The sequence below is a fragment of the Falco peregrinus genome, chromosome 9 (genome assembly GCF_023634155.1).
Source record: "Falco peregrinus isolate bFalPer1 chromosome 9, bFalPer1.pri, whole genome shotgun sequence".
In the NCBI taxonomy this organism is placed as follows: domain Eukaryota; kingdom Metazoa; phylum Chordata; class Aves; order Falconiformes; family Falconidae; genus Falco; species Falco peregrinus.
The window spans coordinates 11,457,361-11,473,140 of NC_073729.1; the positions used below are offsets into that span (position 1 = coordinate 11,457,361).

Sequence of the window (15,780 nt, forward strand, 5' to 3'; positions counted from 1 at the left end):
CTATTTCTATAGCACCATGAGCAACAGACAGCCTGTGACTATCTTGTCAGCTTTAACTTTGTAATTCCTAAAAGGAACGCGACTATAAAACACCTATCTGATATCGGAAGCCTAAAAAGCAAGAGGCAGATGATTCCCAATGCCTCCTCTGTATTAAGATTCATTGTGTAAACACAACCTAGGTAAACCTGTAAAAAGCGCAGTGGATTTAGCAACTTCTCCCACACAAAAGCAAAATTGTGCTTATCACTGCAGGAAAAAGGCACAAACCCTAACTTCTTGCCACTACTACTAGCCCTATCACCTGTGGCCCACCAATACAAAAACAGAAGGCAGACACGACAGAGGGCTTGGTAACACTCGGCATCAGTAACAAAATGAATAGCGTGAAACAATTTATCAGTTACATTTCTTGAAACAAGGAAGGTCTACACCCATGGTGGTACCCAGCAGTGACAATACATCTCAAATGAACAAGAAAATCCCAAATGATTTTTCAGATCTTAAATGAATTCTAAATTAGCTTTTGATTCCATATGTGTTTTAAAGATACATACTTTTATTGATAAACAACAGCCAGGCCAAGATTTAAGCAACAGTGCTAAAGGAAAGCTGTGCTGAAAGAAATTAGCATATGAGGGTTTGGTTTTTGCATATGCACACAGGACAAAACAGCCCCAGCCTCAAGCATACAACCTACGAAAGCATACAGTTTATAACAAAGTGACAGCAAAATCAGTGGTGACTATACTTGTGACTAATTTAATAAGCAGTGTCATCCACACATCAGCTGTTCACCATTTTCAAACGCAATTGCACCTAAAAGGAAAACTGGGATTCAAGAACGAATTTAATGTGCAATACAAGAGCTGCTTTAACTTGTCTTCCTCAACACCCAGTTTCCCTGGCATTAACACACTGGGCAAAAGCATAAATACAAACATGTGCTGAAAAAACTTGTAAGAACAGTCTTAAACATCAGTAGACGGCAATGATGATCACAGGCAGCATGTAGTAGACTATGAGTTTTTGAGACAGAAACGGTACAAATCAAGAGATAATATGCAAAGGCTTTTGGCAGAAGATTTGTGCATCTTAACAGAAAAAAATTATCTCTGATGCTTTGCAAGAAAGAGACCTAGTCAAAGACAAATCCACACTGACAGACCTGCAAAACAAATACAATGGAACAATCTGCCTTAACTACAGAGAAATGGTTAAAAAAAAAAAAAAAAAAAAAAGAAAAGAAAAATCAGCCAGTTCCTTTTGACTGTACTTGTTTTCAAGCTATAGGAATTCAAGGTAACCGACACAAGATGATGCAGTGACAATTTATTTTTTTTTTCAGTTCAGATAAAAGAAAATAAGTGTGAGCTATCAAGTCACGAACTGTGATTAATGTGAAGTTGATAATTCATGTTTCTGGATCATCTAATTCAATAGCAATTGCAGAGAGAAAGAGAGGGTCTTCCAGGAAAAGGATCACCAAAGCTGAAGCAACAACAGAAATAAGTACTCTTTAAATGAATCATTACACATGATTCATGAAGGAAAAAGGCAAACAAAAAGAAGAAGAACAGAGATGACAGTCAAAAGGCTACCAAGGAGCCAGGTATTAATCACGTACTCGAATTCGTAAGAGGCAGCCATGAGTAAAGAACAAAAAGATACAATGTTCAACCACTTCTTTGGGCAAAGAAGGCAGACAACCCACAGACACAAACCTGGAAAAGGTCTTATGATGGAGCTGGATCCAAATTCTGAAAGAGAGGAGTTCTGAAGTGACACATTCGATGGGATCAGAGATAAGAAGGAAAGAGATGCAGAAGCAATAGCTAGAAACAAAAGTGAATTTAAAGAAATTAAAAAAAAAGGTAATGATAGGCAACTGCAACAAATAATTGTGCTATGACAGATCTGTCATACAAGCAACTGGTATTTTCTGCAAATAAAAGACGGTTACGTGAAAAAAAGTTTTATAAAGATATCGAACTCATTATGAGGACAGCTTGAGTAGGCAAATCGATGCTTAAGGATTATGTAAAATAAGGATGCTCAGGAATCAGACGATCGCTACCAAGCAGCCCTCAGCAGTAACAGTGCGTCTGTACTGCCCAGGCAGCAACTGCAGGTTTTACCAACAAACATTATACGATTAAGACTGGTAAATTAAGCAGTGTTCAGCCTGCTCGTGACACCGCACGTCCCAGCGGTACCGCGGCACAGCCCCCGGCCGAAGGCGCCCCTGCCATGCCCTGAAAGCGCAGAGGCTCCAGCACAGGGCCGGGGAAAGCCGGGGCAGGCCGGAGGGCAGGTGCCACGCTCGGGCGGCCGGCCGGGGCACTCCGAGCCGCCTGCGGGCGGCTACAGCACCGCGCCGCTCCCTCACGGGCCGGGGCCGGCAGAGCCACGGACGGGCGGGCCTCCCGCCAGCCCCGAGGGGGCCCAGCGCCGGGCCGGAGGGGCACGTCGCCCGCCCCCTCCGCCACAGCAGCAACGGCCCCGGGCGCGGGGGAAGCGGCCCGGCGGCGCCGGCACACAGCTCCCGGCCAGCGCTGTGCCGCGCAGCCCCCCCGCCGCGCAGCCCCCCCCCCCCGCGCAGCCCCCCCACCGCGCAGCGCCCGCCCGCCACTCACCGCCCGGCCGGGCCACCGCCTCCCGCCGCCACCGGCCGCTGCGCCCAGGCCCGGCAGCCGCCGCCGCCGCCGCCAGGTCTCGCGAGAGCTGTCTGGCGCTCAGAGGAGAAGTAGGCGGTGGCGCCCAGGTCTCACGAGACTTGAGGAGCAGGGGGCGGGGCGAGGCGACGCCGTTGCTAGGGGCGGGCCGGCGCTGTGAGGCGGCGGGCGCTGCGGTGTCTGTGGGGCGGCGGCGGGCCGAGCCTGGGGCTGCCCGAGGGGCCGCTACCTCTCCCTCTCCGGGGCCCGTACCGCGATTCCGCCGGGCGCCGCAGCAGGGTGTGCGGCCGAACAAGCGGGGCCCCGCCGAATGTGGAGGCTGCCGGCCCGCGGGCCGGTGAGGCGGTGGCGGTGAGGCGGTGCCGGAGAGCGAGCGCCGCCCGCCGGCGGGAAGAGCCGCTTCTCGTCTCCCGCCTGCGGCCGCGGGAAGGCGGTGAGGAGAGATGAGGCAGGTGAGCCACGCTTTCCCCTGCAGCGATGCACGGGGGGGCGGTAACTGGGCGGCTGCCGTTGTGCCGGGGCTCGTCGGTGCCTGCACACGGGTGTCGTGAGGAGCCACCGTTACTGGTTCTGCACGGCGGCACGTACCGAGCACCCGGACCTCACTCCAACCCCGTGGTACTCTGGCACCATCGTCTGTCTGTCCCTGCCTGGCACAGAAAAAAATAAAACCAAAGGAGGCTATAATGCAGTTCAGCTAGACGAGCTGACATCTCTTTTGTCTCAGCCTTCATCCTAAAACCCGTTCCTGACTTACATTACAACTATAATTTTTAGGCCTGTCCAGCCCTATAGGTTACATAGAGTCTGTGTAACCTTGCAGCCTATCTAGAAATACAATTAGCAGATGTGGCTTTCATTCCATAATACCCTAGCAGAATTATCATGTCCCACACTGTAAGCAACTTCAGTGTACTGAAGTGCCACAGTTGTTGAGGTGACACTAAGCCCTTTGCACTCCTCGCAGAGGCAGAATAAACCAATACCAAGACCCAACTGTATTCATATCTAAAGACAACATTTGTCTCTTTTTTTCTAAGATATTCTCTATAGCATCATTATTAAATACAGGCAGAGCTTGACTTCTGTATCAGGTGAAAGGACTGTAGGACTCTAGACAATAAGTATATGGAAGCAAATTTGAATTGGCAGACAGTTTGGGAGGAGGAATAGAAGGAGCAAATCTCTGCCCAAACCTTTGAATGTTTATCTGTTCTCCCTTGTGCACTGTGGGGAGCCAGTCGGGTTGCACAGTGGATATTTTGGGGCAGCCCGACTGTGAAGATCAACCACCATGTATGGGGTCTTCTCAGAGTCTCATAAAATGTCATTTCTAAGCCACTCTTGGGCCAAACCTCCCAGGGAAAACACGCAGGTAAGAGGCAACATGAATTGATATCCTGCTGGTGAGTGTATTCACCTTGAGCAGGGGTTATGATTTAACCTCTGGTGCAGGAAACCGACAAATTTACTGGCAGGTTTCAGAGACTGGAACTGTACAGCAAATGCCTCTTGTGTGCTTCTTCTATATCTTACAGAGCATCTTACTCTTTCAGGGGCACCTAAGCATTAAACTGCAGATTAAGTGAATGTACACCTCTGTACTTGCCCGATGCATTAGCAGATCTGACTGCTTCAGGCAGGAAATATCAGACAAGTTATACACCTTATGTACAGCAAGGAGAGGAGGGAAAGAGGGGCAAGAGAGCAAAGATTTTTGCCTTTGCTATACCAAAGTGCCCCATAAAAGACAGAAGCTTTGCTACAATATACAGCAAAACATGAATCTGTTAAATTAATTGTCTTTTCCATCCTTTAACAATAGCCACAGAGATAAACTACACAGTTCTAGAAATCCACCCGTAGAACAGTGACGGCCAAGCAACTTGCACAAAAGCTGTTAGAATGTGCTAACTAGGGGAGGAGTCAGATGTTACCTGCCGTTTAACAGTGAGCTGAGCAATATTAAACAGCAGTATTATTTACAGCAGAAAAACTGAGAAGCAGCTAAGAAAGCCAAATCACTAGCAGCTAAATCACCAGCAGTAGGTTTTACCTACAGATCTTACAATTTATCTAGTTTTTATTAGAGTCCTTGTGATTTTGGCTTTGTTAATTTTTTATGGATTTGGGTTTCTTTCACATGCGACTGTTTTACTTCCCATAAGGGTGGATATTGATATTAGTGCTTTTTGTTTCAATGAGTCATGAGTGAAAGATACAATTATATTTCATTTCACTAAAAATTTTATAAAAACCAGGTGTGTACAGTAGATACCCATCTGCACAGGTTAAGTCTTCGAGGACACAGGTCTTGGCAAAAAGCCCACGTCAGATCATAAAGCAAGGTTTTCTGCCTTGAAAGGAAGTATGTGCATAGAAACCACATTCCTCAGGGAGGACAGAGGCCTTCAAGAGGAAGACTTCCAAAGACCCTATCTTTGGAAGGCTGATCCTGTGGATGTGAAGAGATGTGGACCTAATACTTTTCTAACTGAATCTCACTATAACAGGGGACATAGGAAGTTACATGAATCTGGCAGTCACGTGCATATCTGAGTGTTGTGAAGTGCAGGCTCACTTAGTATTTACCTTGTTTATATGCAAGTACACACCCCGGCATAGACTTAAGGCACGTTCCAGTGCATGCGTGGGAAAACAACACAAGCATCCCCAAGAGTCATGCCACTGTCTCCTTCAATGACCATTGGCTGGAGATGAGATTTTGGCTCATACTAGCTAAAAACTCCACATTCATCCATGTGCAAGCTCAATTTTCCACTTTTTTTTTTTTTCTTAGAAAGATAGATGGGCAATACCATTTATCTCTCTGTACTGTTAATTCGTCATATCTTTATCATGCCTCTTTTTATTTATTTATTTTCTGACTGCTGTTGTCACCATTTATTATCATATGTAGGTGTTTCAGTGGCCCTATTATTTTTCACCATCATTTTCCTAGTCCTCTTCATGTATGAAAGCAAGATGACCAAAATTACACATTAGTCCAGGTGAAGATGAATCTTAGCAATGTATTATGGTATTAAAGTATTTTTTGTAACATCCTCTGCCCCACGCTGAATATTTTTCTCTTTTGACTGCTGCTACACTGATCAGAAGTTTGAGCTGAAAAGCCATAACAAGTCTGTTTTCTAGATAACTGCCATTAGTAAGTATTAGAATTCAAATTAGTTCTTTTTTCTAATGGGCATTAGCTAGCACTAATTCACCTGCCACTGTGCTGGTTTTAGTCTTTCTGAAGAATCATACTGTATGTGGGCAAAGCAAACATGACTTCAGCCATAAATGAGACAATGCTAAGCATAGTTTGGCTGTGGCCATGTTTCTAGCTAAATGATGGTCAGTGGTGCATCACCTCTCCAAACCTGAAGCCCTTTATAAGCAACAAGTATTTTTTGAAATGTACAGAAAGTTTAAATATTTGTGTAAGCATCTTTCATCTACTGGGTAGCTGAAGTTTAGGAAGAACAAGTTGTTTAGATAATAATATTATTTGTTTAGATCAAAATGAAACAGTTTCTGAGTTTGGCATTTGAAGATTATATAGTTTCTGCATGTGTCATTATTGTAAGGGTACATAAATAGCTTTTGCTAGGTAAACACCTTTTGTTTAACGATCAATATCATTTTGTGCACAGGAAACACCAAAGGAAAAATTGCTTTCATGATTTTTGTATTTATATTGATGTAATACTTAAAAATCTTGCCCCAAATGCTGAATTGTACAGGTCAGCCAGTTGTTATGCTTTAAAAGAATGTCCAAGAGCTTTTGGTCCACTTTATTTAGTAATACATAAGTGAGACATAGTTAAAAAATGCAATTTTATTTAAATTAGCACAGAGGTCTGTTAAAAGAATAAATAGAAAGTGCACTTTAAGGCCTTGATTCTACAAATAGACAAGTGGCATGGAACCCCTGCCTGTGTGTGGGGTGCACCGATGTGCACAGACATACTACCTGCTTGCAGCATCAGAGCCTTTACATTACTGAAAGTATAGCCAAGATCATGAACTACAGTTCACTAGTTACAAGTACCTTTCTAGCCTTCAGCAGATTGCGTTTATATTTGCAATGATTTATAAGTTTTTTGCTAGGTTCCCCAAAGTAAGCTAGACATCAAACAAACAAATAAGAAGTGATACGGCAGCATACATAGAGACACTTTGGCTTAGAGCAGCAATTCATCTAGATTTGAGCTCAAATAATGGCAAATTTGAAGGCAACCACCATTATTCCTACTGAGAAAACTTTCTTATTAGTCAGAAATGATTGAGGGTTTTAAGCACATACGTGCATATACCATTCATAATAATTTTAATTTGCTGCTTTTTAAAATTATTGTTATCATAATTCTTTTTTTTCCCCATCTATTATGTCTGATTCTTTTTGAGTCCTGCTTAGACTTTAAATGTATTACAGCTAATAGTTCCTCTCCCAGGTTGATTTCTGCATGTTCTAATTTTGAGGATCTGAAAGTGAGATCCCAATTCTACAAAAAAGTGCATGTGAAAAAGAGTAATTTTATTTATGAGAGCCACTGCTCTCACAAATAAAAAATACTTACACATGAAGCCTAACACAACATACAGAAATTCAGAGATAGACAGTTTACAGAGAAAATGAGGGACAAAAAATACATATTGCAAGATTTTTGTTTCAGTTATAATTGTCTTGTATAGAATCATTTCCCAGTGTTATAGTTAGGGCCCTGTTTTGATAAGTGCTACCATCTCTGCTCCCAATGTTTCTGCAGTTGATTATAGGTTATCATCTATTGGAGGAGGGGAAGGTAATTAAATCTTCCCTTCATTTCAGTATTTTGCAAAATTTCATTTTTCTATTTCATACGGTTGTGGGTTTTTTTATTTTATCCTATTGTACTTTAAGATTAAGCTTTGCCTTTAATTTTTTGTCTTTTTTTTTTTGCCTTTCATTTTTTGATTGCACTTTCTAATCCTAAATTACTATCATGCAGCTTTTGCTATGTAATTAATGTTCACCTGATTTTAGGCCTTCTTCTGAAAATAAATGTGGATTTAAGTTTACATATTTTCATTAGTACAAAGTTGAACAAAATTTAGCCCTAGGCAAAATGGTGCTTTACTCTGGAGACAAATTCTGTTGCATTTAGTCATTTTTAGTTAACAGTGCAAGCAGAACTAGTGATTACTACAACTGCTGTCTATGTAAAAGTAGTAGAACTGGTCTTAAATGATTTTTCAACTTTCTTACTGTTTTGGTTTTTTTTTTGTGCTGGAAATTTCTAAGATACTTTAGCTGTTTAAAAGTTAATCAGCAGAAATTAGCAGCAATGGCCACAGGTGGACTGTAAATGCATTTTATCATTTATTATTTGGTTGTGAAGTGTCTAACTCAATAGGACTACTACAATCTTGCAATCTTGAGTGCAGCCTTTAATCCTTATTGCAGTTTGAATAAATAATAATAAAATGCCCTAATTGATCAATGATATACAGACACATGCTTACTTGGACAGACACAATGCTCTGTTTTTTTCACTATGGCTTTGTTTTAAAGAGTACATCCATGTAAGCTTTGCCCAGATCGATGGATTTCTTCTGCATTGCTGCCTGCAAATGCTCAGGGAGCAGCCTCCGACTTCTTATCTCACCCAGGACAATATCATCCTTGTTTCGAGGCCTCTGGGTCCTAGCATCCTCAAGGGCGCTGTGCACATCCTGCAGTTTCATCTGAAGCCAGTCCTGTCTCTCCACCGTGTGTCGATGCTCTCCAAGATTATGCATTAATTGCATCTCACTCACTGATCTTTTCCTGCATGAAAGAAAAGCAAAGAAAGAGACAAATAATGGCCCTTCTTGAATTCTAGATCTTCACTCAGAAACCCAGATTTCGGAACTTTCGTGAGGTATCACAATACAGAGCTGCAGAGCATAACTTTCTAATCTGTAAGGGATAGAATGACATCCGGAGAAGAGATGGAGGTTGGATGGTGATTTTTATTAATAATGGATATGTTAGTGAGAAGGCATGAAAAATGGGTAGTCCAGTTTTATAACTGTATTGTTTGATTATATATTCATCATTTATTTTGGCTTTTGTAGATGAACTTGGGGCTTATATGATAATAGGAAATTTATTAATAGAACTATAGTATTTATGCAGTGGTAGTTTTCCGTGAACACTAGAGCCAAGGAAGCATGATTTCCTGTGGATTTGTGTCTCAATGCTGATTGATGTTATCTGAGTTCCAGCTAGATTCTCGCATGGTAAAAAAGATGTTATCCTGTGTAGACCCCCCGCTAAGCGTCTAATAAGAGATGCAGTTTACCCAATGATATTCCTAAGAACACTTACCTGATTTTTCATCCTCTACTCAGCTGCCTATTTTCCAAAAATGTGTAAGAACACAGAGTATTTGAGATCTCTACAGCTGTATCTAGAGGACAGAATTTGGCCAGCTTGGCCAAAGTCTTCAAAAGCAGAGACAGAAAAACTCTCATACACATAACTTAGGTACAGACAAACCAGTCATATTCTCAAGAACAGCTAAAGTCATCCTCCAAACTTTGGAAGTGTATAAAAATGTACTTACATCATCGGTCTTCCATCAGAGTTTGTAAAAAAGCATATGGCATATAAAATGATTGCAGTCCTGGCCAGATTTTTTATAGAGGTCATTTTGTCTATAAAGATAGAAATGAATACAGGCATAAATCTGTATTTCAAGTAATTTCTGTTAATTCCAAAGAAAATTAGTTTAGAAAAAAGTTGAAGACAGACATCAGAAAAGTGATTTTGAAAAATTTTGAGTTTGTGAAATGGGTTAGAGCAAGGAATGCAAATGAAGGATTTAGTTCTAATACTAATTTTGTGAGCAACTTAATGTTACTTCACAGGCAAGTCTACAGACTTTTGTCAGCCTTAGTTGCCCTGCATCATCATCACTGTATAGGTGCCCATCTGTTGGATAATTGGGAGAAAAGCACCATGTTCTTCCATCATTATTATTATCATTATTATTATTATTGTCATCATCATCTACTTTATATGCTCCAAGTATGTTGAAATACTTTTATATAGCTATGGAAGCTGACAGTTTTGTTCTTTTATCTACTTCTTTTGTATATCCTTTAGAATGAAGAGGTTGACACTTTCCTTGGCAATTTTGCATAGAGGCATAACTCTACTCAGTTATGTCATTCCCCTTTAATTGCATAAAAGAAATCAGAACTGAGCCCCTCATCTTTTCAGTGATAAACCTGCATTGCCAGTATGAATTCCACTCTGCTTTGTGCATCATCAGCAAAACTGCCACTTTGATATATTTGAAAAATATTTATTATTGATGATACTACAACAGGCAGTAATGACACAGTCCAAATACCAGTTTCCAGCTTGGGTTTTCACTATTGGCAGCCTGAAAAGGCATCTTTTTGTTATAACTGAAGACATTTGATACAGAGTAACTGAAACTTAAGAAATGTAAATATATAAGAAATATAAATATAGAACTCCACCATGTCATTTTTGCAATTATTTTCTGCAGCTTTACTCTAGGTCAGAAAAGCATTTATTACATGGTATCTTACATGATAGTATGAATGTGGTCCTAGCAGTCCATCTAACCCAATATTATAAATTCAGGACTTAGATTAAAGATATTTCTAACTCACTGTCTCAGATTTTTTCATTTCACAAATTTGATTCAGATAATAAACCAGTTTGATCTCACTAATATTAACTTTTTTTTAAATACTGTCTGAAAAAAAGCTAATATAAAAATTAATAAAGAATCAATGGTAGAATTTTCTAAATAAGTCTTCTAGAGCACTTGGAAGTAAAATAGAATATACTTACCAGATTGTGTCTTAAACAGATTTCTGGTTTGGGTATGTCGGCAGATGACTGTCTCTTGATGTCAAGTATATTTAAAGACTACTGAATTGGTTTAGTGGACCCCTTAAATGTAACTTTAAAATAGAGCTTCTAAGTAACTTAGAAGCCCTTTTATTGTCTCAGTTGATGTCACTCTCAACACACACCCTCCTGACCCTCATGTACCCACCCTCGGATGCTTTTGTTAATTTGGCATTTACAGGGAAAAGAAAGGTCTCAGCAAAAAGAAAGTATCCTGGGTAGCTGTGAAGAAGTTTGACTTTTAAATTCAGATTCCCTATTACTCATAGATTTGTGCGCAAGATAACATGATCTCTGAAGCTGTTGGAAGCATTTGCAAAGAAAACTTTGTGTTGTTAAATGCAGGCAGGTAAAACTTACATTAGACAGTGAGGTTAGTCATCTACAAATGCAAAATTAAAACAAAATATTGAAAAGTTGACTTCTGTAATACCTGTGGGAAACAAGAATTGTCACTTCAGGTCAGATACTAGGTTTCTTTGTGAAAGAATATACTGGAGAGGAGCAGAAACCAGAAGATGATAGAGGATCGTGGTTTTAATGAGAAACTGATGGTACTGAAAAGTTGTTAAAATACAGTGTTAGACTCTCCCTGTTCCATTATACCTATACCTATTAAAATCCCTGAATCTCTCAAATGCACTAGATAAAATGGAGGCATTTGAAAAGGCTGCGGTATAAATTAGTACTTTATAAATTTTAGAAAAGAAATATAGAACCCTTTGCCTACATTCTAAGAAGTGAAATGTGTAAATCAGCAATACTTTCCCATATGTATGAAGAAAGATTATTTTTAGCTGCAAGATATTTTTCCTACATTAGTTGCTTTTTCTGAGTTCCAGCATATTTCTCCAGGAAAAAAAAAGTTTACATCTGCACATTTTAACACACCATTTGGAAGCTATTACTGCTTTTACCATGACTGGTTTTTTAGTTATGCTATATACCTCTTGTATTTCACAAAAAGGTAAAAAAGATATTTTATAATATTGATTTACATAGATGGTATTCTCATGGGGAAAGGAAAGGAAGAACCAGAAAATCCACAAAGCTCTAAAGAGATCTGATGGTTCCCTCAGTAAATAGTAACCTGAGAAATAAAGAAATAGTCCACTTAAACAAGTTCAAGGAAACAAGGTAGAGATGGCATCCAACATTATATTGTCGGTTGTCACTATCTTTCCACCTACATAAAAAATATACAGAAGTTTATGGGGATGATATGTTTTGTTCAGAGATTTCTATTGCAGATGTGACTACTAGGGTTACTAACATGAAGGCTGTAGTGACTAAAAGTGCACAATGGACATGGCATGCCAGGAAAGGATTTGAAAAATTTCTACACAGTTGATAATGAAAGGCTCAGGTTTTTAGATTTTACCATAACAAACTTGCAAAACCTTTAACTCAAAGCCTCAAGACAGTATTTTTACAGAGGCCTGGCATTCATATGGAACCTCTAGCATATAACAGCAAAGACTTAACTAAAGGACAAGCATTAGAAAATTTAGTGTCCATACACAAAAAAATCATACTTTCATGGAAACTGGCAGCAACTGATAGTGAAAACGGGCAATAAACCATTAGTAACAATTACAAAATGTGTGTTGGCAGACTTCAGTTGCCAACGTTATTCTTTTAGTTACAGCTGCATCCCTTACAACACAAACGTAAATCTGGAAGAGATCCCAGGCTGGACTTCTGAATAAAAGTGAGACTGAGAAAACACCAGAGTATGATGTTGTAAATGAAAATACTTGATTAACTTTGGACAGCTTATAGTATGTTAGTGCAGATATGCTTAAAAAAGATGTAATTTTAGTTGGCTTATTTGCTGCTTACCTAGTCTTTAAAACAACTCTGAAATAGGATGTCTTATTCACTGTCATTTTTATTCAAAGGTACTCGATAGGTTGTACCTAAAATCCCAAACAAAGATGACTAAACTTGATGCTTTAGAAATATTCACATGTGAAAAAATACACAAGACAAATTAGAATTGCACTGTTTGCCTCAGATGAGTGAAGATACAAAAATAATAAAAATATGAAATATAAACCCCACTATTTGTGAATAACCAGAGCTTGTGATGGTAATTAAAGAAACTTTAAATTGCAGTTCAAAATTGGCATAGCTTTTTCTGTTTATGTAGAAAAAATAACTTACTTGATTTGGATTATTGCCCCTGATATCCAGAAGTTAGATTACTTGAAAATACAGCTGCTAATAGCTTATCCCATGTCATCTACATCTAAACTTGGCGTCTCAAATGTGGGAATGACAGATAATAGCCTAAGTGAATGTAGTTCTTTTACAAAATACTCTAATTGTGTATATTTTTGTGTGGATACAGCATATCCACTGTGTAATGATGAGCTAGCTGAAAATGGTATTGAGCTCTTTTAATGTTTCAGGAAGATGGAGGTTCACATTCAGAATCAAATTTTTCTTTCTTAAGCATCTCTTTAAAAAATTCAGATCTCTTTTGGGCACTAATTAACAGAAAAGTCCAACCCAGGAAATCAGGGCTAACACCTGCAGAAATTCTGTTTAGTAGGAGGCTTAAGATCACCCAAATTTACAGACAATACGGTAAAAAAAGAGGTAGATAAACTCTTATGACAGAAAGAAAAACAAATACTGTCTCCTCAATGAAAAGGCATTTCATGATCTTTTGCAGGTATAAGGCTATGTGTATAAATACAATGGTAAAATATGGGTGAAAATGCCCCAAGTTTCTTAGGAAATTACCTTCTACTAGTGAGGATACATGTCAACTGCCTACAAATGAGGACTGACCTACAGGAGAAATTTTTTGCTTCTTTTGGGATAAGAGGAGGGAAAACACAGTGGAATCTGAATCTCTTTTCTGTATTCTGAAAACAGCAGACTATGAATGAGCCAGTGCATGAGACAGTGGGCACAGCTGAATAGAGCAGTCAAGAAACTATAAAACATTAAATGTTTCGGGTGTCTGCCAGACAAAGGCAACCAATTCAGAAATTGATTGCAAACTATTGGTGCATATGTTGCACTATCAATACTGAAATTTCTTTTCCTTTGGAAGAGGAAGAAGTGAGAGCGGGTAACTTCTGAGGCTTAGGCTGAAATACAATAATGCTTAGAACATTGTAGTTCAAATTTGTGATTATTTATTCATGTACGGCAGCAAACTGTCTCAGACTAGATCTAATCTCTTCTATCATCATCTAAACCCATAGAATGTTATACTGGAAATGAGAAAATATGGCTATATACTCCAGAGTTTATTACAGTAATGGCTTCTTTGTGCCATGAGGCTTTACAGACATCAAACAAGGGCATGGCATTACTGAAAATGAGGGAGAGGACTGAAGAACTGAAGGTGTTGGAATGACAGTATGGGAGGGAAGAGCTGACCACAGCCTTTTCCTCTGACAAGACTTCTTCTTGATCAGTCACATTAACTACCTTTCCCTGACCTTCCCTTATAGATTGTACAGATACTTGAAAACAACTGTGCATGAAAAAATCTCTGTGTTGCTTTGTTTGCAGGTGGTGTGCAACTTAACGTTGAATTTGTGCCATTGGATGTAATCAGACTCCAGGGTTGAAAACAAGCAGAAAGCAATTAGACAGACTTTACAGCTAGGTAGGAGAACAACTGTCATATTCTAAAACTTCTGAATTCTGTATAATCTACTTCATATATTCTATTCATTTTGTCAGGGAAAAATACTATATGCATCTTGAAATTAAACACATCATGAGGTACATTACTGAATATGGCTAAAGGACAAAGTGTTCTAGAATTATACTCTTAAGTGACTAAAGCATATTTTCACAAATGGAACCTGGTGTATTAATATTCCTACAGAATTCTTCATCCTCTAGATTTAAGGCTTAAATACTGCAGTCAGGTTATTCCTGTGCTATGTACAAAAGCAGGTTTTGTCAACTTTGTGTGTTCCAGTGGGTAGTTCCAGATAAAATGCTTTTTAACTGCCACTATGGCTAAGAGAATAGAGCAAGGAAACAAAGTAATTGGTGACACACTGGATGATTGGTGAGGCAACCTTTCTAAATGTGTCCAAGGAATGCTTCTGTCTTGACACAATGAAGAGCCAAAGTGACAGTCACTAAACTCTTCAGAACTTCATTTGATTGACAAGATTTGTGGCTTTTCAAATACCACAGCAGTGTGTTTGGTAATTTATGTAAGCAATGTTGGGCATCTTCAGGTGGGTTTTGGGTTCTTGCAGCTAGATGAAACTTCGACTGCATGCCAGTTTCCAATTAGAGAAAAAACAGCACAGAGACTTACGTGAAAATCAAAAGATGGCCTGTCACAGTTTTAATTTGTGTCCAATCTGCTTCACACAATGTGTTTTTAGCAGCTACTGGCAAATATGAATTTAGAAATAATTGCTTGCCAGTATATTTTTTCTCCAGTTGCACAAAATCTTTCATCTGAAAACCACAATGTTCCTGAATCTCCCCGATTTCTTTCTGAGGAAAGCATATACTGATGGTATTTGTTTCTAGGTTATGGACATTCAGGCAAAGACAAATTAAATACAAGCACAACTGAGAAAAAGATAAGAGAGAAAACAGAAGCTGGTAGATTCCAGCCACAGTCACCAGACTTTAAGTACCCGTGCTTACCTAGGGAGATAAATGGCCACTGTAATGTTGATAGTGATCCAGATCATTTGTAGAGTTTTCACTGATTAAGTGAAACATACACAGTGTCTGAATGGACACCCCATTTTGATCTCAATGCACTTTAGCCATGGTGTCTAATAGAGCTATCCAATTTATCATGGAATTTCTCTATTGACCTATCATGGACACGCCAGGCTTTGATGATATGATCATGGATGTATGAGTGTTTGCTCTCAGCATGCCACCCTATACCATGGCTGCATAGCATTTCACATAGCATTACATGGCTGTTTCGAAGCCTAAATGGAGACCCCTGCTTACCTCATCTCTCTCTCATGAGAAGAAGCTGAAGCTTGATGAGGCAGCCCAGAGCAGCCTGGAGGAATGTTAAAATGTGTGTTAAGGGAAGTTATGAAGATGAGGTACCTCTTAGTCTCTACAGAGACATAGTTCAGTGGTCAGTAACGAAAATGTTATTGTGCATCATGAACAATAAGAATCTGTGGTTTTGAAACATGCATATTGGCACATTTTTAAAGT

General features: G+C 39.5%; 2 protein-coding genes across 5 annotated transcripts in view; both read right to left on the minus strand.

The window, feature by feature from the left end:
* BTBD10 (BTB domain containing 10) overlaps positions 1–2,729 on the minus strand; it is a 29,827-nt gene extending 27,098 nt beyond the window's left edge. Inside the window, exon 1 of one of the 4 annotated variants that reach the window (XM_055813661.1) lies at positions 2,637–2,729. The gene's annotated coding sequence lies outside the window, so the exon portion shown is untranslated. The remainder of the gene's footprint in view (positions 1–2,636) is intronic. The other 3 variants (XM_055813662.1, XM_055813659.1, XM_055813660.1) reach the window with 3 other exon arrangements.
* Positions 2,730–8,216: 5,487 nt separating this feature from the next.
* PTH (parathyroid hormone) lies at positions 8,217–9,357 on the minus strand. Its single transcript, XM_005231469.1, has 2 exons — positions 9,272–9,357; positions 8,217–8,490 (listed from the first exon to the last, which is right to left on the minus strand). Exons 1-2 carry the CDS (start codon positions 9,355–9,357, stop codon positions 8,217–8,219), a joined length of 360 nt encoding a protein of 119 aa, XP_005231526.1.
* Between the last annotated feature and the right edge of the window lie 6,423 nt (positions 9,358–15,780).